General features: G+C 36.7%; 1 protein-coding gene across 1 annotated transcript in view; it reads left to right on the forward strand.

Moving 5' to 3' along the window:
• LOC108555635 (collagen alpha-5(IV) chain) overlaps nt 1–25162 on the forward strand; it is an 82447-nt gene that overhangs the window by 31854 nt on the left and 25431 nt on the right. The window contains 4 exon segments of the mRNA XM_017911414.1: nt 3737–3922; nt 22567–22611; nt 23947–24031; nt 24034–24146. Of these exon segments, the coding sequence (XP_017766903.1) occupies nt 3737–3922; nt 22567–22611; nt 23947–24031; nt 24034–24146 (429 nt within the window).

Genomic DNA, 25162 nt, shown 5'->3' on the forward strand with positions numbered 1-25162 from the left:
AAAAGTCTTGAGCAACAAATCAGTAATCAATTGTGAGAAATAGAAAAGTTTTCAAGGATATCCAAGGTTCCCAGGAATTTTCAAAAATTCGAGACACCGTGTATATCCAAATTCCTTAACCCTTTGCACTTTATTTAAGTAACCATCTTACTATGTTTCTGCAATGGGAAGCTGTATGAAACTGAAAATTTAATTCCAAAAAGAAAAAGAAGAAATAAAAGATTATAAATATCAAAGGTAAATAGTGTGTAATAGTATACATGTAGTGTGCTATAATAGTGTCTTATTATATGTAATAACGGTAATTTTAAAATTAAAAATACCTTTCGATTTATTTGTAATTTATACAATAGTCCCATTTTCTTTTCCATTTTTATTTTTGGAAACGTACTGGAATAAAATATTGTAGATTATGAACGCGTTCGTAATGGTGGCACTGGAGTGCAATGGGTTAAAGGATATTAAGTGCAAAAATGTTTGATGAACATTTCAGATAACAAGCTGCTTAGTAGAAACGGAAAATCAATACTATGATGAATTCAGAAAATAATTGCTTAAGCGAACTCTTCCGTCAGGTCTTATTGACTATAGTCTAACAGGAAGCTGGTGATCTAACGTTACTTTTTACGCTCTGAAGTTTTATTTTGCACGATTTAACATTAGAATCAACGAACTATCGATATCGTAGGTTTCGAAACTTTTATTCTTTCTATTATACAGATAATATTATTTAAATAGTAAAATTAATTATTAATTCCTCGAACACCGAATTATTTTACAAAAATCGATCAAAAATTCCTGATCTCTTTTATCGTCGATTTAATAAACAATTCTGACGTTCAGTAACGAATAATAATCAAAATTATTGAATTAAAGGAAGCTAAAATTTTAGAAAATACGAGTATACACGGCTTTGCACAGACGTAGCAAATAAAGTGGAACCGTGTCAACAGGAGATAAAACAAATTTTACATAAAATCGAAAATCGTGTTAACGCGAGCATAATCGTCAAAGTGTCAAAAATCAGCGCTGGTGTTGGATAAAAAAATAGAATGTTAAAAAAGTGGCACTTCATCCATTTCCAAAACTTCATCCTTGAAACTAAACTTGGAAAGTTTAGATCTTTCTCTCGAAACCGCCTTTTTAATTCGATCAGGCTTCCTGACAGACGATTCTCAATGAAGTTGCACGATTCGGTGATACCGGATAGCAGAAGGTTTTTCACTGTCGAATTTCGCGAGACGAAGCAGGACGTGATTCGCGATAGATCGTCCTCACTCGTAATCGCGAAATTATGTCACATGCGAACGCGATTCTCGGTCCAAGCTGGGACATTACGTCATGCCGATGGTTGAAAGCAAGCAGACACGCCATGAGCATTACATATTTGGAAGATCGTACCACGGCGAGGTCATCATGCAAAAATAAGCATCGCGACAGATAAGACGGCCGGAGGATCGAAATCCGCAATGAGTTGCAGGCTCGCTTTAAAGTGGGACCCCCGCGTCCAGTCATTTCGTACAAGCTCACCTACTTTCTTCAAAATCTCATTTGCTCATTTTTTTCTTCGATACTATATATGGGGTGGCCTGATAATGATCGATATTTAAAATTTTCTCTCCATACCTTGACAGACAAGGCGAGAAATCGACAAGTAGATTATCGTAATCGCTATTACTGCTCGTAATTTTTATTCAGTGAGAATTAAAATTAATATTGCGAGACATATTTTGTTATTTATGGCGATAAATTATTTTTGAGAATTCTTTTATGAGAACTTTGAAATGTAAGAAATATTTCCTAATTTAAATAAATTACTTTAGAAGGTCGATGATAAGATTGATCTCAATTGCAAAATTGGCGAAACTGCCTTGAATGCTTTTTATTTTACGATAATTATTTTAACGGAATATTTATATCCTATTTACATTTTGATCGATAACAAATATCATTTTAAATAGAAAAAATAGGGGGAAAGATAATAAGAAATTCTCAATCCGCTGGTCTGATAATCGAGAGTTCATCTCGAACCGCATCCTGTGGTAACTACGATCCTCGCAAACTTTCAAAGCGGCTAGGATACCTTGACATGCGATTGAAAACAAGGTGACTTGTCACAACCAATCACGTAGGTGGCATTAAACTGATGCATTAATGCAAGAGTGACCTTGATTCCGCGTAGTCTTCGCGACCGTGGGTGGAAGCCGAAGCGAGGGATTCGCTTTTTCTTCTGTTACATAAATCCTTGTTATTAAAATGTTCCAGCATACTAGCTCGAATTACAAGCTTCTATTTAAAAAAAAAAAAAAATTGTAACGGCAGAGTCTGCCTCGATAAACATTCTGTTCGCGAACTGGGTCTGGAGTCGCAAATATTTTTGCAAACCGTTCAGATGATTCCTCGAAGCAACAAAACGGCACGGAAACAGCAATAAAGTACAGAGAAAAAACTTTACTGTGTTATGCGATAAATTAACGACTTGTTCTGTTCGTGTATTTTCGAGGATTTAATAGGAAACGAAATAGTGGATGTTCTATTTCTTTCCGTTGTAATGAATTGAAAGAAAATTTTATTTGAAATAACTTTTTTTCTGAATTAAACGTTCTTTTGTATATTTTACACGAGTGTATGATTTTTATTTTATTTATTTGCGAACTAGTAGAAGTTCATGAATTTCCCTTCGAAAAGCTTATAATTCAAAGAGCAGGAAAGTTGACTATCTGAGCTTAAAATAATTCAAAACCCTTAACTTCCGAGCTTGTTTATCCCGCTTAAAACAGCGTGTAGCCGCGTCTAGTCGCAAACTAGGATATATGCCGCTAAGGTTAACGCTCCAAATTTCTAAATTCGACTGTTCTAACAAACATCGTGGCACCTGAATAACCAACGGCCAGGCGAACAACCGAGGGAACACAAACGTGGCCGTTCCATTTTTTAATGCGAAGGATCCTCTGCAGCGTGTCCGTGTCGCGAACGCGATGGTTGCTATTCGTACACGAAGCGAGATAACGTCGTTGAAGGATGAAAGAATGACGAGGATGGAATACGTGTCTCGTATGTACACATCATGGCAGGGTTTCCTCGAAAGCTGGACGCTGGCCGCTCTTAAAGTCTCGTTGACACAAGCAGAACGACTTTCATCCGACGAGGCGAAACGCGGGTTGCCGCACGATTCCATTTTCCTTCTCTTTCACGTTATTCAAATAGACAACGTCCTTCGCGATGCAATGGCGTAACTTATTCACAAATTAAAGTCCATCACCGAGGGACGATTTAGCCGGGTATAGCTGCTGAAGACTCTTAAGGACGCGCAAAGTTCTTGGCGAATTTTGCGCCGCCATTTTGTTGCGGCCTTGCATCCGTAACTCTATTCTCGAGTTTATCACCTTCTCGCCTTGTGAAATTTCTGATCGGAAAATTCCCGATGGGCAAATAAAGGGTGATGAGAGGGAAATATATCTTTGGAAAGGAATTATTCTATGTTATACGAACACATTTTCAAGTATCTAATAAAAAATTTAAATATTTACAATCTTCTTTCAAGTAAAAGTTAAAATAAAATAGACACTAAAATAACCACTTTATTTTTTGTTCTATTTCTGCCCCATTAAAAATTCTTTTTCTTCTTCAAATAAGTTATTCGTAGTTATTCGAAAAAGAATAATTAGAGAAATTCACATTACGAGAAAAATTAAGGAACCATTTTTACCCTATATTTCCCGTTCGCTTGTTACAGATCTGCAGAGATTCGTACAAATGTAATTGCACAGGGATAAAAGGTATAGTAGGCTATCCAGGAATCTCTGGACTACAGGGACCGGAAGGGCCTCCGGGTGATATCGGTCCAGATGGACCACCTGGTCCAAAAGGTGAAAAGGGAGCTGGTGGAGAATATGGCGGCACTGGAGAGAAGGGCTACAGGGTAAGTGAACATATTTCTCGATAATAACTACTCCACAAATTACACGATTTAATACTACTTTTGGCAAAACATTTTCGACCAAACGCAATAACACGAATATATCTAAAATTACGGCAACTTTTTACATCTAAAGTACTATAATATAAGTATAAAATACACGGAGATATTAAATCTCTCCAAGATGAAGTAAAACAAACAAAAAAGTGATCTAAACTTTTTATTATAGAGGAGGAAATAATTAGAGAAAAAGTATTACTGCGCCTCGTTAAAAAGTTTGTCAATCGTAGTATTTTTATTTATTATTATTAACCAACTTTACTAGTACAACCGCATATATTCGCAATAGAAAAATTCAAGGTACAGGAAACGAATTCGTTTCGATTCATACTCGTTCGACACGCGAATAATTTAAATATAAATCTGCGCGACGGTAATTACCATAAAAATTCCACGATTATCCGATCACGTACGTTCTAAACTGCCATATGCAAATGTCCTGTTATATTTAACCGAAGTATCATTGGTTACGCGGCTGTTTAGACACGTTTCGTAATACAGGCATCGAATTTTTGGTAACTGGCGCAGATACATCGTAAAATTCTTAATGAAAACTACAGATGCCTCGTCTATTTTTTGTTTTCCTATTCATTGCCGTGAGTCAAGCTCGACACGGTGGGTGTATTAACAGAAAATAAAAAACAGCGAAGCTGCGCGAATCTCTAGTATTACAACCGCCTCTTCTTAATTGCTTCCGCAGTCCGTAATCGTTTCGGTGATAAGTGCCTAAATTGGTCCTCCAGAATTGGACGAGATATTTATTCATTCGCGACAGAGCCATGATTAAAAATATGCCACGCGTTTCAGTTTAAGCAATTCGTATTTCCACTTTTAAAAATTTGTCCGACTTCCGGCGAAATTCCAGCGAAGAGCACCCTGCATTCAAATTTAGTAACCGCTCAAGAAGAAGATTCAAATAAATAACGTATTTCGAAAAAAATAGGAGAAAAACATCGAAAACCAATAGCATGCTACATGTAAACACATTAAAAAAGAATACTAAAATAAGTAACATATTTCCAAAGAAGTAAGAGAACACTACCTACCAATAATAGCATTCTGCATCCCAACATGCGAACCGCTGAAAAAGTATGGAAAGTTGTGAACCATGAATAGCAACGAGGTATTTCGAACAGTGTAGGCAAAAGCTAAAATCGCTGGGCTCTAATGAACACAAAAACGGTAACGAAATTCGGCCAGGCAGAGGAACGCGATTCGAAATCGCGTGCCAGGACGATCGCATTCGTCGGGCTAACGAGGACACCAGGAGCGCGTTTTTCTCTTCGATTTTCGATGAAATTGTTCCCGGGGATGCGTGCAGGCGATTCGAAAGGGGATTAAAAAAGACGGCATGGCGTCAGCGGCCAGAAACGGAACGTCTCCGAATGTGGAGGACGAGAGGGAATTGCCGAGGAACTCCCACGAAGTCCGCCCGCACTCAATGTTCTCGCACAGAAGTACCGCGAATCCGTTCTTTCACAACTCTCGTCCCAGGCCCTGGACCGATACGACTTGACGGGACGTGACACCATGACGCGGCACGAAAATGATAGTCTTCGACAGGGAGCGATGGTGAAGACCGCGAGGAGATCGCTTAGGCACCGGAATATCCAATCGCGTCGCTTTCCCGACAGCGAGGACGCGTGACCAAGATGATCGATGATCGATGATCGATGATCGATGCGGTCGAGGGTTGGACAGGTCTTCGCGTGGAGTGGGTGAAATTTACTCGAGGTTTATTAAATAAATCTGATAGTACGTGGGAAAGTAAAGGAGAGAGTTCTCCCCTCTTCTGTGGTTATTAGTTGAGACTGGAATTATAAATTATGAAGAAAGATTTGGAAAAGAATTTTTGTAATTACATGAGAATAGATGTTTCCTACAGTACAGTGGTATGCGATTTACTGCAGTATCTTTAAGTTATAGTCACTCAGAAAGAGATCTAAAGTAAGCAAATATTTTCTCTTCTTTTTCTTTGTGTTTATTAAGTGGACTCGGGATTCTAAATTATTGTAACATTTGTAGAGGAGTTTTGGTAGTAGGTATGGTTTGGTAGTCCTAAAATAAAGACCATCGCGTTAACAAGTGCCTATATTTGCCTATATTATTATATTTATAATATATTATTTGTATAATAATAATTATTATGTAAATATCTTTTGTTATTTCATAAATAACACGATAAATGTTTCACATCGAATTACAAGTTCTGATAGAAAAACTTCTCCTTCCTCCTTAAATCTCTATTAATTAATAAGACAGAAAGGTATATATGCAAACAATTACGAAAAGTGGAAAATCAAAATAATTAAAATACTGTGAAAAATGAGTAAGTTCTCGCGAGAGGGAATAAAATCGTTTGTTAGGTAAACAATTCGCAAAACACAATTAACGAGATATGCATCTGCGAGCTTGATCAAAACGAAATAAATTAATTTCCGTAATGAGAAGCGGACAAGCGAAGAATGGTGGGAATAAATCGCGTGAATGCGGGGAAGGAAATTGCAGCCTCGGCCGTTCGACCGTGTTCTTCCCCAAAATGCAGAGATTTGAAGCGAAGATTACGCGAGGTGAAATTACGTAAAAAATGAGGTTACGAGAAGAACAGAGGATGCAGTGACGGGGTGATAAGAGACTTTATCGAAACGATGCGAAACGATGTTAAGAGCTGGCCGCTTCACGGTTGTACAGTCGACCCCTTAATGAACATCTATCAGTTCGCGGCGAGATAAGACTTTACGAGCGCGTTTTTCTCCTTTTTACGACACATACGGATTGCATCTTTACATCGGGACGCCAGCGGCTCCAAACGAGTCGTCTGGATGACGTCATGGCCCTTTCTGGTACCGCTGCATCCAGCAACCTTTTCGACCATTGCAGCGTTGCCAGTATCTCAGATTTTCTTTCACGCTTCTGACCTTTTTTACATGACTCGAAAAAGGGAAAACAGAGGTGCCATAAACGAAATAAACGATGGTTTTATTGGACTAGATGGTGCTAATGAGTCTAGCAGCCTAATACATACTTTTTCTCCTTCGCCGCTAAACAGTGATGAAATCCTCGGTGACGGAATAATTTAAAGGTTGCCACGAGGTTGATAGTTCATTATGAAAGAGATTACGGAGCAACGAGTAATAATTCTTAGGACATTTGTTGCTGAGAGAAATTAGTCTTGCAATTTGGACCTTGTCAATTTTTATTTTCAAACGAATTTGAATTTTGACGAGTCTCTTGACGAATAATCGACGATTCTGAGGCAAAAATACTTGAAAAGTACACTTTTATCTTTTCTTACTATTTTTACGCGATAATTATATAAATTTGTATTATTACCAATAATCCTGAAGGTAGTTGTACAATTCCAATTAACGCCTAATTATCGTCATTATATTTAATGTGTTAACCCTCTGCAAATAGTACCGTGTAAACTTATGAGAAAAAATATAAGTATTCGACTATATTCTTTCAACAAACTGAAAATTCTCTTATTAATATTTACTATAAATAAAAGAAATAGTCTCGATCAGTATAATATTTGAACAAAATAGTATGGAAATAATAAAATGAAATGAACGTCTAAAAATACAGACATATGAATAACTATATAGAGGGTTGAGAACACTGCTTTGTATTGAAAAAGAAGAAAGTACAATTTACTGTAAAAATTTGATATTACTTATCAACCAACTTAATAGCTGATGGATTGAAATAAGATATTCTGAAATTCTTGACAGCATCGAAATTGCAAAGACATCTCTCTTCGTCTAGTTGATGATGGCACCCACAGAAATACAGAAATCCTTCGAAAACGACAATAAACCAAGCTCCCCCTTAACGAATGCGGCGATTAAAATCGCATTAATCATCGAATCAACAACTGTCGTTTTTCAAATTCCACGACGATATTCCGCCAACGACTATGAATTCGCAATGAACCGTAATGACCTTCCTTCCGATATCGTCGCGGCTTCATCACAAGACCGTCAGTTTTTTCGCATAATTATTCGGTATCCACTCGATAACCAGGCTCTACACCGTCTAAATAACTTCGATTTGCAACTCGAGGAATAACGTAGGAGGCATAACGAACTCGTGCACTCCCAGCAGAAGATTCTAGAAATGTGGGTCGGGCGTACGACAATAAAGCGAAGGATACGTATAATTTTTTCATTTATTCCAAGATATTCGACGAATATCCGCGGCACGGAGAAGTCGAGCAGTCGTATGTAAATTTCATCGAGCTCATCGTCGGCCTGGCGGCCGTAAATCTTCGGGTACCATTCGCCATGGCGACCATAAAGTCGAGGCTGACGCACTCGATTAACCTGATCGTCGTTTCGACGTCGCTGTTGCTCGCATTTAAACGATGTCCCCAGTTTCTCTAATTTTCTCGCCGCATATCGGGTCCAATTCGAGCCAAGTGTAACTCAGTCGATGCCTTTTTCCATTCCGTTTTGCCGGCCGATTCGCACGAAACGCGTCGTAAAGGGAACGCGCGCGCGAGCACGCGCTGACGTCATGGTCCTTTCTGGAGAACGGATGTGCTGCATTCGATGGTACCGCACTGGCGTGTTACCGAGCAACAAGTGAAAAAATGGACACTCCTCGTGGTTGTTTCTTCCATGCGAATGCTACTTGTAAAACGAATCCTGTTTGTCTGTCGTGCAGGCTGAGTCAGCTGGAAGAGAATATGTATACGTGCTGTATAATTTTTTACATAGCTATAGTATTGCAGAATTTTTTAATATTCCTTATTTTAATCATTTTTATGTTTGATGGGATGTTTCGTAATTAGGTAGTAGGTTAACGATTGGTTAAAGTGGTATATTTATATTCCATTAACCAGGAAATAATCTTGGTATTTTTAATATATAATAATAGTCATTTTGTTTGAAGAAAAATGTTCTTTAAATTTAAATAATATCTGGACCATTTTGATTTGAAATAAATAATTCCAGTTAGGAACATTCCAGATCAGAATTATTTCTTCGCACTGGAAAAGATGGGCAGCATTCGTAGCAAAAATTCTAAGCTAGTTATACAATACTAATTATACTAGTGCAAGAAGATGTAATTTGTTTTATACAGTGCTTAGAATTCCTTTCTTTTAATGCCAGATTTTCTTATATTATTTTATAAGTTGCGATCCATGAGGAGTGTTCAAATTAGTATTTTTCATTTTTATTTGTCCTACTTCTTGTTATTATTACATTCTTGTAAAATGTAAATTATAAGAAAATATAACCGTAGAATTATAAAAAACTCGTTCAATCTTTTTATAGATAAGAAAAATATTATTAATTTAAAGAATATAATTATTTGATATCATACAAATTGAAATTGTAACGTTGTAATGTAATAATAATTCCTCTTAATGATACTGTCTGAAGAACTAATGCTGTATCTACAGGAGTAATGCTATCTATCTCACGCAACAAGTGAAAATGAACACCTTCTCTTGCAAATTTTATGATGACAAGGACGATAAAATTGTTCCTCTGTCTTCTTGCTTTACAAATTTTTCTGAGCAACTGTTAAATTGACTACGATTTAATAATCATGCTAATTAATATATTCACAGTGTGAAAACCGTACCTATTTCACTTTCTCGCGTTAATATATCTTTTAAATTTATTCATGTTCAAAATGAGCAGAAAAATAGTACAATCCGAGATCTTTGAGTTTCGTACTTCGTGCAAAACATTGAAAACGTTTGAGCTCCTCTGCTTCGAAAGTTGTAAAAACACCGGGGTTTGCACTATGTTCAGAGCTCTTCAAATTATCAGAACGATCAAAACTATCGAAGCTAAAAAGTTTGGGACTGTTCAACCTTCCGAATGGTATTCGGTTGCCTGTTTTTACGAAAAGAGTAACCATAGAAGAGTTCTCAATGAAAAATCGAAAACTAAGATAAAAGTCCATCGCGTTGGAGAAAAGACACGAAATTTGTTGCAACAATTCGATAAGTCTCATCGACTGCACAAACCATAATACTACAGTCTTTAACAGAAATTACAAATAAACATTGAAGAAAAAAACACTCAAAAAGACTTTATTGTTATAGTAAAATAAAAACTAAACTACGGAATTTACAAAATATAAAATTCTTTTATGTCCTCGAACATAAAATATACAAATTTATTTTAAATATCGTATAAAAAGTTAAGACACAGGTTCTGGAATTTTAAAAAATTCGAAAACTGGAGTTAATCACTTCAGCATGTAAACGATGCGTATAAAGGAAAATCGAAGAAAATAAGATATTAATAAAATTAACATTAAATTACATTTAATAAGCTATAATATTAAATCAAGATAATTATACTCTGTGAACGAAGCGTACAACAGAAAATCCAAGAAAGTAAGATATGAAATCATATTGAACAAAATAATAATAAGATATTAACTATTCCTAACGTTCGTATGACATTTCAAACCGTATAAAATCCTATGGGTCATTTCACAAAGGACCCGTAATGAAGGCGGGATAAAAAATAAATTTCGTCGAGCAAGTTTCGTGGAAGTTATGAAAAACGAATCAATTGAAATTACACAGGATCCAAGAGTGTCGCCAGAGGCGAACAAAAGCTGCAGACCTCGCTCCGAAATTACCGTCGAAGTGGTGGGAATGGCACAATTCTGCGCTTTGGGTTAACGATTCGGCCCGGCGGCTCTGGTCGTAGGCGTTAATGATAAATTACAGCATCTCGCGTTCCTCGCGTTTGGCATTGATCTCTATCTACGTAACGATTACCCAGATATTACATATTACACGCATACCCACGTGCCACGACTACTTTGTACACTCGGCCGATGAAGTCGTCGTCTACGTCGTTGTCTCGTTATCAGGATTGGCACGAATTAACTACAGAAACGCGGACCTTTCCTGTTGCAGTTCCGTCCCGAGATTGCTCGATTCGCGCTTCCTTGCATTTTCACAGCTTTTGGAGCAGGCACATCATGTGACCACTACAACGAACGAGCAAATTCGTCTGAATAGGAGTAATTGGCCGCAATTGTCTTGCTTCGAATGGGGATGTTTATGCAGGATTAATCGATTACGATGATCCTCATGTAAGCTGTGGTAGTTTACGTTCAGACGAAGGTTGCTACTGAGGTTTATTATTTTTTGGATTAGATATATAGTCAATTTTTCTTTTAGATTATCAATAATGGAATTATCAGAGAAGTGACAATTCCTGAGTACTTAAAAGCACATAACACTCATCGCCATTCGTGAAATCAAATTTGCCTGTGCAAAAAATTGAAAGCTTCCTTTTTACTTTGAAAAGAAAAAAGGAAAGGAAGATTGGAATAAAATGAAAGAAGGAAATAGGAAGTAAGCTAGACGAAAGCTATTAATACCATCGAAGATCGGCCTATGGTAAACAATTAGAAAAGTTCCGACTCGTCCACATGGCGATCGTCAGGCTGATCAAAGAGCAAGTTAAAAGGCGGCGAGAAAATACACGGGGTGGGAAAAAGGGAAACAGAGGAGCACGCCCACGCGGTAAAAGAGACGACGACGTTGACGAGGCCGGGACGAGCACGTGTAACCCCTGTTTTGTTTCGCTCGAACGAAGTAGGGTATCTAAGCGCCGATAAAGAAATCTCCGTTTCACCGACGATACGCCTCTCTCTGCCACGCGGCTATCCTCCTTTGATACCGAACCTACGTGCCATTAACCCCTCGTGACATTCGCACTTTGTACCACCCCGTTGTCGATACGGCGAACCAACTTACGTGGCGTCCATTTTTATACGTGTCGATCCTCCAACGCTTGCTTGCGCCGAAAATTTTGCAGCTCGAGTATCGATGGTCGTGGAGAAAATAGCGGGAAAATACAGCATGCGTGGATGTGTGCTTTTTCGGTGAGAAATGGTTAAATTCGAAGTGAGAAATAATTATTCTTGAGATTTGATTGGCAATATTGTGGAAGTTATTGTATTGGAATTAAGAGGAATACTTTGGAAGAACTGGGGTAGAGAAACTCTCGGATGTTTTATAATAATTATCTTATAGTTGAAAAAAGATATTCTTTTGTTAGTATTGGGATTAATATTTGGGGAAAATTGGAATAGTCCAATTTTAAACCAACTAATACCATTACACGCGAGATATAGCTAATATCAATTTCACGTTATAATAACGATGGAAATATATTCTCGGAATAATATATAGAACGTTTGGATAGCGAAATATTCGAATAGAATGTTTGGATAGTACGTATAATGGGGTTCTGTTGTACTATAGACGGTAATTGGTAATAATTTAAGATTTGTTGGTAAAACGTTTCGGATGAAAATTCCAGTATACAAATATAACTTGTAACTGAAGTACCGATATTTTAGGGGATTCTATCGTTTATTATATTAAACAAAAATAATCCAAATTCAATTTCAATAGTGCTTTCATCGAACGCTGATAAATCATGAAACAAAGGGATAAAGCAAAGAAAGAGACGAAAAATTTTACCGCATGCTTTAGAAAATATAAATATATATGATCTTACACAAATTTTACATAAAATGGAAACCACGTTAACAAGAGTACAGTCGTCAAAGAATTAATATCTCGCTCTATAATTTAATTATGAAAATAATATAATTTTTATTACCCGCCATGTACATACGTCTATTTCTTCCACAATAAAATAAAAATGTCTACGATTTATACAAACATTACAAATGTTAAAACATGTTAAGTATAATTTTAACCGTACGGCGAGTATATCCCACTTTTGTGAGTTATAGCATGAAAAACACACGATGTCTCACCATTAAAAGGGGTTAAAATAATTGTGCAAAGCAATTACCAAGTAGATACATTCTTACAATTGGGTCAAAAAATTCTCCTCTATTCGTCACATCTCCAATGACATCGACTGCTCGAATTTCGTCACATATGTTTTGTTTCAATCCCACGATAATGCGTAACTTGTTGATATACTCTTTAGACTTTAAAGAATTGCGAAGGCCACTTCGAAAATCGTTACATTTTATTATCATACGCATTATTGACTTCCACTTGTTCCGGGAAATCTTCCATTAAAAATCGCTCTGAATTAGAACACGTTACACGTCAACTTTCGCACACATCGATCATCGATATTTTCAAGACTGGAAAAAATCGGGTTCGAAATTAAACAATTATCGGCACAACAAAGGCTGTTTTACAACTACCTGTTGCGCGTAGAATTTGCAAAAATAGCGGCGTGGAGAATACGGAGAACGGGGTAGTTGGAAGATTTATCGAAATTCGTAGTAATCTTTTTCAATTCATATTCGACCCATTGTTGATTTGTCGGTACATTTCATGCAGCGATAAGGGACACCGAAAGGTGATAACAGCCATGGAACGGATACACGCCGCGAAGTCCTACGCGTTCGCTCGTCTTCCCATATCGCAAAATGCGGGGGTGAGGAGCATTTCCGTTCTGCAATCGTCTGCATATCACTTTAATCTAATACCTCGCAGTTACTGCCTGCTCTTTCGGCGCAAAAAACCAGACGAAAATCGAATTCGATCGAATTCGGCTGATTTCGGGCATGCGAGGGTTAAACCCCCTTTTTCTAACCGATTCAGAATTACATTGACGCTTAAATAATGTACAAATACATGTTTTTCGCAAGATACAATTCGATTACCGAAGTACTCCCTGTTATTGCCATAATCGAATTATTATTACGTTCGAACCGAATAATTTCTTAATTATAAATTTATTCGTTTTTGGACGCGAATAAAAATCTGTTTCCTAAAATTTAAACCTTAATTATTAATAAAAAATTCAGAGAGAAATCGATATTCTGAAAATTGAAGTTTTTGTAGTGACTATTACAGTAGAACTACCAGTTTATAGTCAGTTACTACATATATTATACACAAATAATTGCAGTAGTACGACGGAGACAAATAATTGTACACAACTATTTCTGTCTGAATAAAAAGCAACGTTAATCTTTCGAAAAACAGCTATATGTCTGCAAAATTTGTGAGTATAAAATATCAGATCCGAGTCATTCTGACCCCTTTCGCGATTCTATTATTGAAACATGAATATCGTACAGAAATGTAGAATTAAACAACTCGACTGAAAATATCACAGTTCTATATTAAAGATAAAATAAAAATTAGGGATAAAGCACGTAATAATTTCTATATTTAACATACCATATTATGAACTATACAATACAATAAATAACGAGTTAGATATATATTTAATTAGACAGCATTCTAATTAATCCACAGTATCATTTTGACCTCACGCGTAACAACCATAGGAAACGTCATTCAATCCAGAATACAACACTAATCATGGTGCGAACGTCATCTAAAATTGACTGAAGCTCGTCTTCTCGGAAACCCGTTCCTACATTCTTTGTTCTCCAATACTTATCCCACACTTACCCCTTTCGTTTCGCAAGTCTTTCCGATCTCCATGACCGCGCTCATTGCTCCAATCTAGCGAACGATTTCAATCGTCTTTCTTCGTGTTAGACTGTATTTTCACAAAATTAGGTCGTCCCATTAAAATCGCGAATCGACCGAAAGACAGACAGACAAACAGACAGACAGAATGAGAGAGAGAGAGAGAGAAAGAAGAGAGAGAGAGAGAGAGAGAGAGAGAGAGAAAAGAACGAAAAAGGGAGGATGACATACCACGCGCATTGCGATAACGCACTTCCCATTGACAGATCATTCTATGCGTCCAGCAACGTGGAACCGGATGTCGAGTGATCTCATAACCAGATACGCTCTGCCTACCCTTCCTTCCTTAGCGTTCCGCAGCGTTTCAGCAAATGGTTTATCTGCGAGCGAAAAAGAGGAAAAAAAAAAATTGAAAAAATCAGGAGAGGAAGAAAATGAAGCAATTAGTTTCGACGACGAGGCTCGATCGCTTGGTCCTATTACCGAACACGCGCTCGGATGATCGGCTCGGCTAATTGAAAATTGCGAACGTGTTTTCGCTGTCAAATTGCACGATATTTGCACGAACGTCGCCCGTCTGAATGGCTCGACACGAGAATTAAAAAATACGAACGTGTTGCAAATATCGACAGGGCTGTTTTATTCCTATGATTACGGTGAACGATTGCGTGTAACTTTGATGAGTTTGATGTTAATATTTCGGTGTTTCGCCGAAAGTAAATTATAAAATTGATGGCCAATGATTCGCATGTTACTCGAAATATGAAGGAGAAACAAGCTGCAGCTGAAACTGGGTAAAACGTTGCAACGTCGAAATGTCAGTACCGTTTTCCGAAATGACACATTTTAACCGTTTACGCGTTTTCTGGTAAATATTACAATATCGACAAGATGTAAATAGTTTATTGAGAAATTAATACGCAGTAATTATTTGAACTTTTATGAGCTATTAATTTCTTTAATATCCATAAAACAAATATTTCTTTAAAAAATTCGTTGTCCTAAACTTTAGTGCTTCACGTATGGAGGTTACTATTCGGACAAACACTCCTTCACGTTGGATCCGTCGTCTTCCATTTAAGGGCAGGATTTATGACTCGTCATCGTAGAATCAGCCCTTTCCTTGAGTTCACGCCGGACCAATCAGTGCAAGCCTTTAAAAGGAAGTGTGTCAATTTGTATCGCGTATGACCATACTTGGTAGACACCGGTACCCTCTACGTTCACCAGCCTCTGGAGCTCGAACCGTAAATTCATGTTTCCCAAAGGTGAAGAGACTTCCTGCCCCTTATTTCCTGCTCATCTTGGATCTCTACATATCTGGACACGTATTATATTACCTTCGTGCAACTTTGCTCTATTGATATATTACATTTTTGCCTCAAATAAATTTTATCATTACATAACTACCGACAGTCGTAAAATTTAAGGTGCAGGTTTCTGATAAAATTATTTAATTGTTTAAAATTGTGTTCAACTTTTAATTTAATTATCTCGATAGCCCATCAAATTTAATAACACGGTATTTCATCGTTAATTTATAAAGAATATACAATTTTAACAGAGATAAGACGTTGATGCTATAATTTATTTCAAAGACAATAGAATTATTCTTTTTACTCGAGTTAATTCGGATAATCGAAGTTCGGCCGTATCTACATACGATTCCTCCGATGAAAAACAGTCCACATTATCCCTATCACAATTAGTAAAGTACACGCAGTCTTCATAAAGGCTGCTGAAATATCGAGCAATTACAACGATTTGCGGTCTTATAAATTTATCAAGGACAATAATTGTCCATTTCATCGCCATCCCAGTCATCCTTTCCATCTATCTGTAGACCAGTTTCGTCATCCATATTTCACCGCACCCCACCAATCATTTTCTCCAGCCCTATCTGTCCATCCATTCATCCATCCACTTTCGCGTGCGAATAAAAATTTCGAACAGCCGGTTATCTCATTAAAAATTTCGCAAACACAGAGCCGCGGCGATAAGGGCGGACTTTCACGCGATTCTCGGGCCGATTCCCATGAGTATTCCACGGTAGCCGTCGAGTCGCTGCTATCTGACCTGAATACGATCAGCTTTCGTCCGCGTTTCGATATTAATTTGGTCATCACGCACGCGTAATATACGCGTACTCATTGCGACTGCTTCTGGACGTGTAACATCCACGAGGACCCGCGAGCAATTAAGATAAATAATTAAGATAAATCGCCGTCGGGGCATAAATAATTCCGCGAATCGGTGGCTCGATTTGTAATTTTTCACTTTAACGATTGTAAATAAGGCGCGATTAACGTTTTCGCTGAACACGCAAACCTCTGGTTTACGCACTAGCCACGCTCATAGTTCATCAATTCCGGATGCCCGATATAATTAAAGTGTGAAATACAGGATCGTTAAGACCGATGATAAATTCTCGTTTTACGCCTGTTCGCGAAACCATTTCACACGGCTATCCCGGCCTGGATTGCCGTGAATCTTCCATTCGCGATGCATCCCTTTGTTGTAAATTTTAAATAACAGTTACACGAGCGCGACACCGCGGTTTGTTTGGATAAGGAAATTGCGTTTTAACGGGACCATTTTCTTTGTTATTTAGTGCACTCGGTGCATGCAAAACGGTGTTTTTCAGTTGCAGTAATTAAATGTAGTGTTGACGAGTTTTCAATGGGGATGAAGTTGGGGTTTTAGAGCAATTTCTTTATTATTTGAACAAATTTGTATTTCGATGACATTACTGATAGTATTATTATTATTGCTAGTGCTGTTATTATTTCTATTCTCTTATTATTATTAGTACGACTTTAGCCATTATATAGGGAACAGTGTAAATCGTAATTTATCCCAATATCCCAGTATCTTTTGTTTATGATTGAATATTATAAAAATTTCGAGGACTTTTAAAATGTTATTCACTATCATGATATTCATAAATACATTCGATTTTATAAATTAAACGTATTCCAATATTTATTTGGATTTTATTTATAATTTCTTATCGCAGCGACAAAAGTCATATGGCAAAATGTGGACTATTAAAATATGAAAATCCTGTCGAATAATACCCAGCTTATATAATTTACAAAGAATTTATAAAAATGATCGCGATCGATATATCGTTTAAAAATCCTGTTCCGTGAAAAATCTAGTCGAAGAACGTAAGAGCGTATAATTATTTCATAGTCTTGTGGTACATCATGATCAATCAGGCACGTTTCTTGAACATTGTGCAACAGGTTAACTGATAAAGCTGCTCCTTTTTTAACCGTTTCTTAAAACTGTGATTTCTGTGCGTAATCACACGCAAGATAAGTGCGTTAATCGTGACGGAAGGAAATCGGACGAGGCTGAGAATTTTCCATTACAAATTAAAATTTAGATTCGTCGCATGCACTCGTGGCAAAACACGCGTTTCTAACGTATATTAGAATTTTCTAATGCAAGTTCAAGCTTTTATCAGTTTGCGATAAACAATTAATATTATCTTTGTTTCAATATCCGAGACCTTCGTTAGATGTATCAGGCATAAAAAAAGTTCCAAAAAGAAGTAATACATGCTTAAAAGTCATCAATTGTTACATGAAAACTTAGAAAGCATCAACGTATTTAAATCGATGTTATACCAAAATTCTCATGTTTTTTCTAAATAAAATAATAATAATATGGATGAATAAAGACAGTATAAAAATCGACGAGTGTATGAAAATAAATAATAACAGTTTAATAATTTGGAAATAAAGGAGCAATTTTCATTCAACTTCTGCATGTAACTTAGGGCAATAAAAAAATTTGTATCGTAACGTGGTAACTTCAAATATTAGAAAATTTATATAATATTGTATAATATATTATAATATAAGTATTAGAAACAAAATGAATTTTGTACTGAATTATCACTAACGTAAGAATATCGAGGTACATGAAACAAGTATAGAATATATAGCGAGCAGGAGTACGTGCAGAATAAATTTCATACAGAAGAATAAAACCTTCCCACGGATCCTGACTTATCTCAATATTCATATTTTACCACAGCTCTGCCTTTAGATATTTTTCAATAGATATTAATTAAAATATTAATTAAAAACGTATTTTCATAATAACACTAAAGATATATATACGTCTTTTAAGTATTTTAATTAAATATTTTAATTATAATAATACCTTATGTTTTCTCGTATCGGTTCGCCTTAATAAATCACATTGTCATCGTCACGGCAGAAATTCTACAATAACAGTAAGAAAATAAATACATTTCTGTCATATACTTTTACAAAATAAATATTTCACGTTCAATTAAGTATTTTAACATTACCTTATATCATTTCATCTTAATAAATCACATAATTAATCGCGACAGAAATACTATATACAATGCAACGATAAAAAAAGAGCCAAGTACACTTCTGTAATATATTTTTACAAAATAAAACATTTAACTTCCAGTAACAAATATTTGAATTATTTCACCTTAAATCATGTTACTTTAATAAATCACGATCGCGACACAAACTTGCGTGAATCCTATAATTATCGTAACTAAATCAAAGATATGCACATAAATAATTTGCAGTCGGTAGAGCACTCACCGAGCTCACGACAGGATTAAAGACAGTGTGAAGATTCTGCGGGGTTGGTAGCGTAGTGCAAATAGGAGGGAGGGTGCAAATAACCACTCGTTCCGTGATTGCTCGCCAAAGACGAGCGGGCGTAAATGTTGCGTGAAAAGCCACGGAAAAGCTGGTGACGCGTCTCGTAAACTCCTTTGCCCTGTGTTCCAACCCCCGCGAAGGGAATTAATACAAAAGTGCTTTGTCTTTGGGCAAACCAACCTCCTTTCTCATCTCCTTTTCTCTTCCCTTCGCCCTCTGAAACTGTTTCTACTTCAGTCTCCATTTTCGTCATTTTCTTCCTCGCTAAAAACCACTGAAGAACTCGATATTATCGTCACTCCTTTCTCCTTGAAATTTACTTCTACTTTCATCTATTAATCTCCTTAATCCTCTTCTACTTTCTTCTTATCTACACCTGTTTTACAATTTCTCTCTCCCTTTGTTGTCATTTGTAATACTCCATCTTATTGGCGTTTGAAATTATCGTCTTTAACCTGGTTTATATTCTTTTTCCTCTCTACCTACTTCACCATTTGTCTCTCTTTTTATTATTACGTGTAACACTCAATCTTAACAGCATTTCTTTCTTTTTGAAATTGTTATTTCCAGTCTCGTCTGTCTTCTAACTTCTTTTCACCTAGACAAGAGGTCGACGTGGAATGAACTTCGGGCCACGTAGATGCACACAACGTGTCTACCATTGTATCAAACATTGAATACACTTCAAGCTTATACAGCTTTCTCGTATACAACCAAGTCTAACTGAAGTTGTCCTTCATACTACTGGAACCCGCCAAATTAATTTATTTACAACTCTCTATGAATAATAGCAACGAGAATATTAATAATAATAATGATCCTTATAAAATATATGTATTTCTCTTGTCAAAATTAGAATGAGCTGTCCTTCGTCACATGCCAGCACTAACAAGTCTTCTTGGGTGTCATTTTTACCAAAAACAGATACCGATCACGAACTCAGACCCTGCACCCTTCCCAATTTCTTAATTAACAATAAAACTTGTTACTTTTTTTATGAAACTTCTCCTCCCTTACCTTGTTCTTAATCCACCACGTTTCCTTGGATCAAATCTCTCTCCTTTACTTTCTCCTTTTTACCCAATTTCTTCTCGCGCAAACGAAGCCGGACGAAGTAGCTGCGTTAACGCTGTCGGTTAATTAACTGCAACCAGGGGCGTGCATCTTAATTATGCGGGTAATTCGAGTCTCGTTTGCGAATAAGCAGCGATAGAATTGCTGGCGTGCAAATTACCACGTATACTTCTCGCTGCTTCTCGCGAGACATTCCTTTTTCTGTTGTTCGTTTCTCACTTTTGCCTTCCTTCTTTCTTTTTTTTTTTTTTTTTTTAGAAAAATGCCGCGTACACATTCTTTGTCGCGCATGGTGGTTTATATACAGTAATTGTCCCCCGTAGGGGTATGCCGTGCTTCGTCTCTTCCTCCTCGTTGTCGCACTTTAGGAGCGAGGTGATTATCACGGTTCAGCGCGGAGGATGGCAAAGTGGTTCTTATAAGGGTGAGAGAAACGCGAAAAAATGTAAAAAAGCATGCACATCACGAAAACGTATCGTAACGCCGTTGGCTACGAGCGTGAATTATCACGCTTTCGTCTTCATCGGTGCGCTGGTTACCATTTTATGGTAAACGTGATAAAAGGTTTGCTTGCAGTTTAGGCTCATTTGATTGGCAACGCCTGCAGCGAGGTAGATTTTCATTTTTCCACTTTTTAATCGTGTATTTCGAATCGATGTTTGCAACAAAATACTGTTGTTATGTAACACACTACAAGTTATTCATCGTGTACAACGATATTTCTACTTCTAGTGGATAGAACGTTGATATAAAATGGAGCGGACAGCTAACTAGCTATAGAACGCGTGTGTATCGCAGTTATGAGAGGTGTATTCAGCTTCTACCGTTTTTGGTATAAACGAAGTTTGCCATTGCTGTATGGATAGGAGGGTGTTTTATCAAATTTTTTTACGCGATTCAGAGCAGTGAAATAGGATTAATTTCGCTGAAAGGATCGTGGTGGTAATTTCAAGAGTTACTTCAAGATCTCGCGCAAATATGCTGGAAAATAAACAAATAAAAATTAACGAAACTAGAGAATCTGCCAGGAATAAATAACATTAAAATGGAATTGATATTTGTTAATAATTACGAAGATGGTCCAAGTAAAAAATCCAAAACAAATGGCTTTACCAATTTTATCGTTTACTCTGTGTTGCATTTATTTATATTACAACGAAATAAAATTATGTTCGCCAAAATACTAGAAAATTGAATTGTTGAATCGAATTTATTACTTTATCGTAACTAACTTTTTGATTTATAAAAATTGCAAATATCTCGAAATTATTTGGACCATTTCCGTGATGACGAATTAATTATTCGAGGTTCGATGTATAACGAGTTGCAAATGATCTTCGACGATTCAGTAAGAAAAATGGCAATGCATCAGAGGTGGTGACATACGCGTGCCATTATTTTGCCCTGCTAACCGTTCGCGGTAATTGAGCGCAATTGGCAATTACTAGCAAAGCACTTTATTTTATGCAGAAACGGAATCGCGTTTTCAGTCAGGAACAATCGCGCACTTTGGAGGCCCCTCGAGATCAGGAAGCGCATTTGAAATGGTTGCAGTTGCAACGCTGATTAGATGGCCTTCCAGCGAATCAATTGCGCGATGCAATAATCGTTGCTCGCAATTGCGATGAATCGTATATGATAGACATTATTTAAATAAACATGGTAGGCGGTTGTTCGCGTAATCGTGGAATTTATTTTTATAGACGAAGGATGGAATCCCTGATGAGGCTGGTAACAATGTGTCCAACGTTACGTGGAATAACAGCCTGATTATCATTGCAGCTGTCGAGGAAGAGGGAATATATGCGGTTGATAATTGTCATTTGTAAGAATGTGTGGAAATCAGTGCATACCTTTTAAAAATATTTCAAATGTTTTAATATTAATACATTTGTTAAATTAAATTTAATATCGAGAATGTATTAGTTTTGATTTTAGTATTAAATATATGCGTTGACGATTATGAAAATGGTGAAAGTCATATTATATATTTTCTTTCAAGGTATTAAAAATTTTCTGTTTTGATAAGTCAAAAATCAAGTACAGTAATATTAATTGCAGTAGAGAGTCGAGAAAAGAATAATTGATTTGATTCAGTATTTTTGAATTTTTTAATTGTATCAAATGCCTTGAAATCATTATTATTTGTCTTCTTACATTTTTGAAAGGTATACTATGATTTTAAACTTGTGGAGGATAATGTATTAAAATTTCACAGTGAAAGTAATATTTATTAATTATCTATATCTCATATCTCTAATTATGTTTAAACTTTCTTAAAATGTATATATTTCCAAATACACTTTTCACACGAACTCTTCACCGAAAATGCAAGTAACACGAGTAACAAATATTTGTCAGAAGTTGCAATTGCGAAAAGTTATTCGAGCAAACGAATCTAATCTGTATTTCCTTTGCAGGGTGAACAGGGTATACAGGGTTTCCCCGGACCACCAGGACTATCGGTTCGTACAAATCTCCATTCCATTAAAAGTTCGTTTGTTGAGTTTCAATTTTTGCATCCAAGGCTCGTCTGAATTTTCGAATTTCTCCGTCAGACATTATCTAGATTCCGCAGTCTATGAATTTTAATAATCTATCTAATTTAAAAACATTCACTAAAAGGAAAGATCCAAATCCTAAAAATTCAAGAAAATATGTTCGATTTCATTTTTCCTTGCACATAGTTGACAACGAGATTTTTCTATTAGTATTATATGTAAGAGATCAGAATATTAAGAGTTAACAAAAATTTTACCAAAGATCTTTTTACAGTCATTACATACGTATAAAATTTAAGATTTAGAATTTAAGCGATGAGTTCTTAAAACTTTTCCTTAGAAGTTATTTGGCAACTTCGATTGTTAGTAAATCAACCAACCTTTGCACCGCCCTTATAATTGTCGAAGAATTGTTCTTTTATCTGATTTTACGGGAACGATGAGAAAACTGTGTCTCCTGTCAGAAAAAAAGATTATAACTTGAAAGAAACAGAAATAGACGGGAACTGGGGTGTTGGTGTATGTTTTGATGTAAAACTTCGTCGTCGAGGAAAATTGACTTTACAAATAGGTCGAGTATACTTGGTAACAGCTAGTGGTGGCTGCAAGATCGTATTCGTCGGATCAAACCCAAAAACTTTCGTTAATGAATAAAGTTTAGAGCACCCTGAACACTCAAATTTTTACCCTCTTAGTCATAACTCGACGAAGAAAAAAAACAAGAAAAATCAAAGCATTCCCCAAAACCTATTCAAAAGATAACCCAGTGAAACACTCACCATAAAAATCCCTAATAATATAAAATAAATAGCTAACAACTTTATAAATACTCCAAACCTAATAAATTATTATTAATACAATAATACTCAGCAGCACTAACGATATTAACCCCTTGCACTGTTATCTAAATTAAACCTTATATATTTATTATACTTTTAAGATTTATACAAAAGTCGCAAAATATAATTTTACTCACACGACGTGTACAGCTTGCTTTCACATGGTTTGGAATGAAACTCATCGTTTCACTGCAAGGGGTTAACATTCCTAATAATAAATCAGTAATAACATCGTAATACTATACCAAGTTTATTATACCATACTAACTCAATAAAAAGAAAAAAATAAGAAATCGAAGTATCTCCAAAACTTATTCAAGAGAAACTACCAAGGAACACCGCGGAGAGAAACGACTCTTCCTCGACGAGGACCTGTTCCTCTGTGTCGAGATTCCCCCCCGAATAAAACCGAAAAAGAACAGGCCAGAGAAACCTGGAATAATTAAATCTTTGGCCGCAGGGTAAACCCGGTCTACCCGGTGTAATGGGACCAGACGGTCTGGACGGATGCAACGGGACCGATGGACGTGCCGGTACACCAGGAATGCACCACCGGGACCCATTGGTGATTATGGGCCCTTTGGCGAACCCGGTGACGGAGGTATCAATTCCGTGGGCGTGAAGGGTGTTCGAGGAAACCCAGGCATCGACGGACCAGAGGTAACGATTTCTGTGGTTTCTGCGATTCGTGGCTGAAGAATACAATTCTTAAGGTACTCGAAATCGATTGCGTTGGAAATGCATTGCGAATTCGAGATGGGAATTTGAGATCTCGTAAATGGAAATTTTGCTGTTCGTGTTTGAGAACAATAATAGAGTGTTGTGGGTTAATGTCGTGGTAAGTTGCTAAATGTTGGACATTATTGATGCTGATCGAATGAATCGGTTGAATCGAGTTACCTTATGAATTGTGTATGTTTTAAGATAAATACGAACGTGACTAATTAGCGGATATTGATTTCAATGGGGATAAGAGGGACGTAGAATAAATTGAAATAATAGTAGTTTGATGTATCGTTTTTAATTTGCGCGTATATATAGTACAGTAAAGTTTGTTACGTTTTTATAAAATATTGCGAATTTGAAATGCTATTTTATATTAATTTTTTGTCCGATGTCTCACATGACTATGAAAATAAAACAAACAGATAATGAAATATCCATCTCCACGAATCACGCAAATCCTCCAACATATAAAGCAATATACAAAGTCCAAGCTGAAAAAGAAAAATAGGATGCAAAACTTCGAGGATTCCCCGAAAAAATATCATATTTAAGCAAAACTCAAACATTTTCATAGACCCCCAAAGTCTCGTACACTTTTCTAGCACCTCGTACACGAAACTACTCCATCCAAATCCTCGTTCTCCGATACCGCACACTCTGCAAAGCGAATAACACCCAGACAGTCTCCATCCCAGTACCACAACGTTCGGATAGCAAGCGATACTCCTAATCGACAGATCAAAGTTCTCTAACGAAGCATGACCCTGCATCCTCGCGGACCCTCGCGGATTCGAGACACGGGAAAATCGGTCCCGACTATCAGGCCGAGCGCGAATCACGACGGAGTCCATCGACGAAGTTTGAACGTCGAAAAACACGTATGTAGATCGAGAAAGGGTACCGGAAGAGGGTCGTTGCTCGTTCGCTGGTCGCTCGCCGATCACGGATGA

This window comes from Eufriesea mexicana, unplaced genomic scaffold, assembly GCF_001483705.2.
Source record: "Eufriesea mexicana isolate 0111107269 unplaced genomic scaffold, ASM148370v2 scaffold202, whole genome shotgun sequence".
In the NCBI taxonomy this organism is placed as follows: Eukaryota; Metazoa; Arthropoda; class Insecta; order Hymenoptera; family Apidae; genus Eufriesea; species Eufriesea mexicana.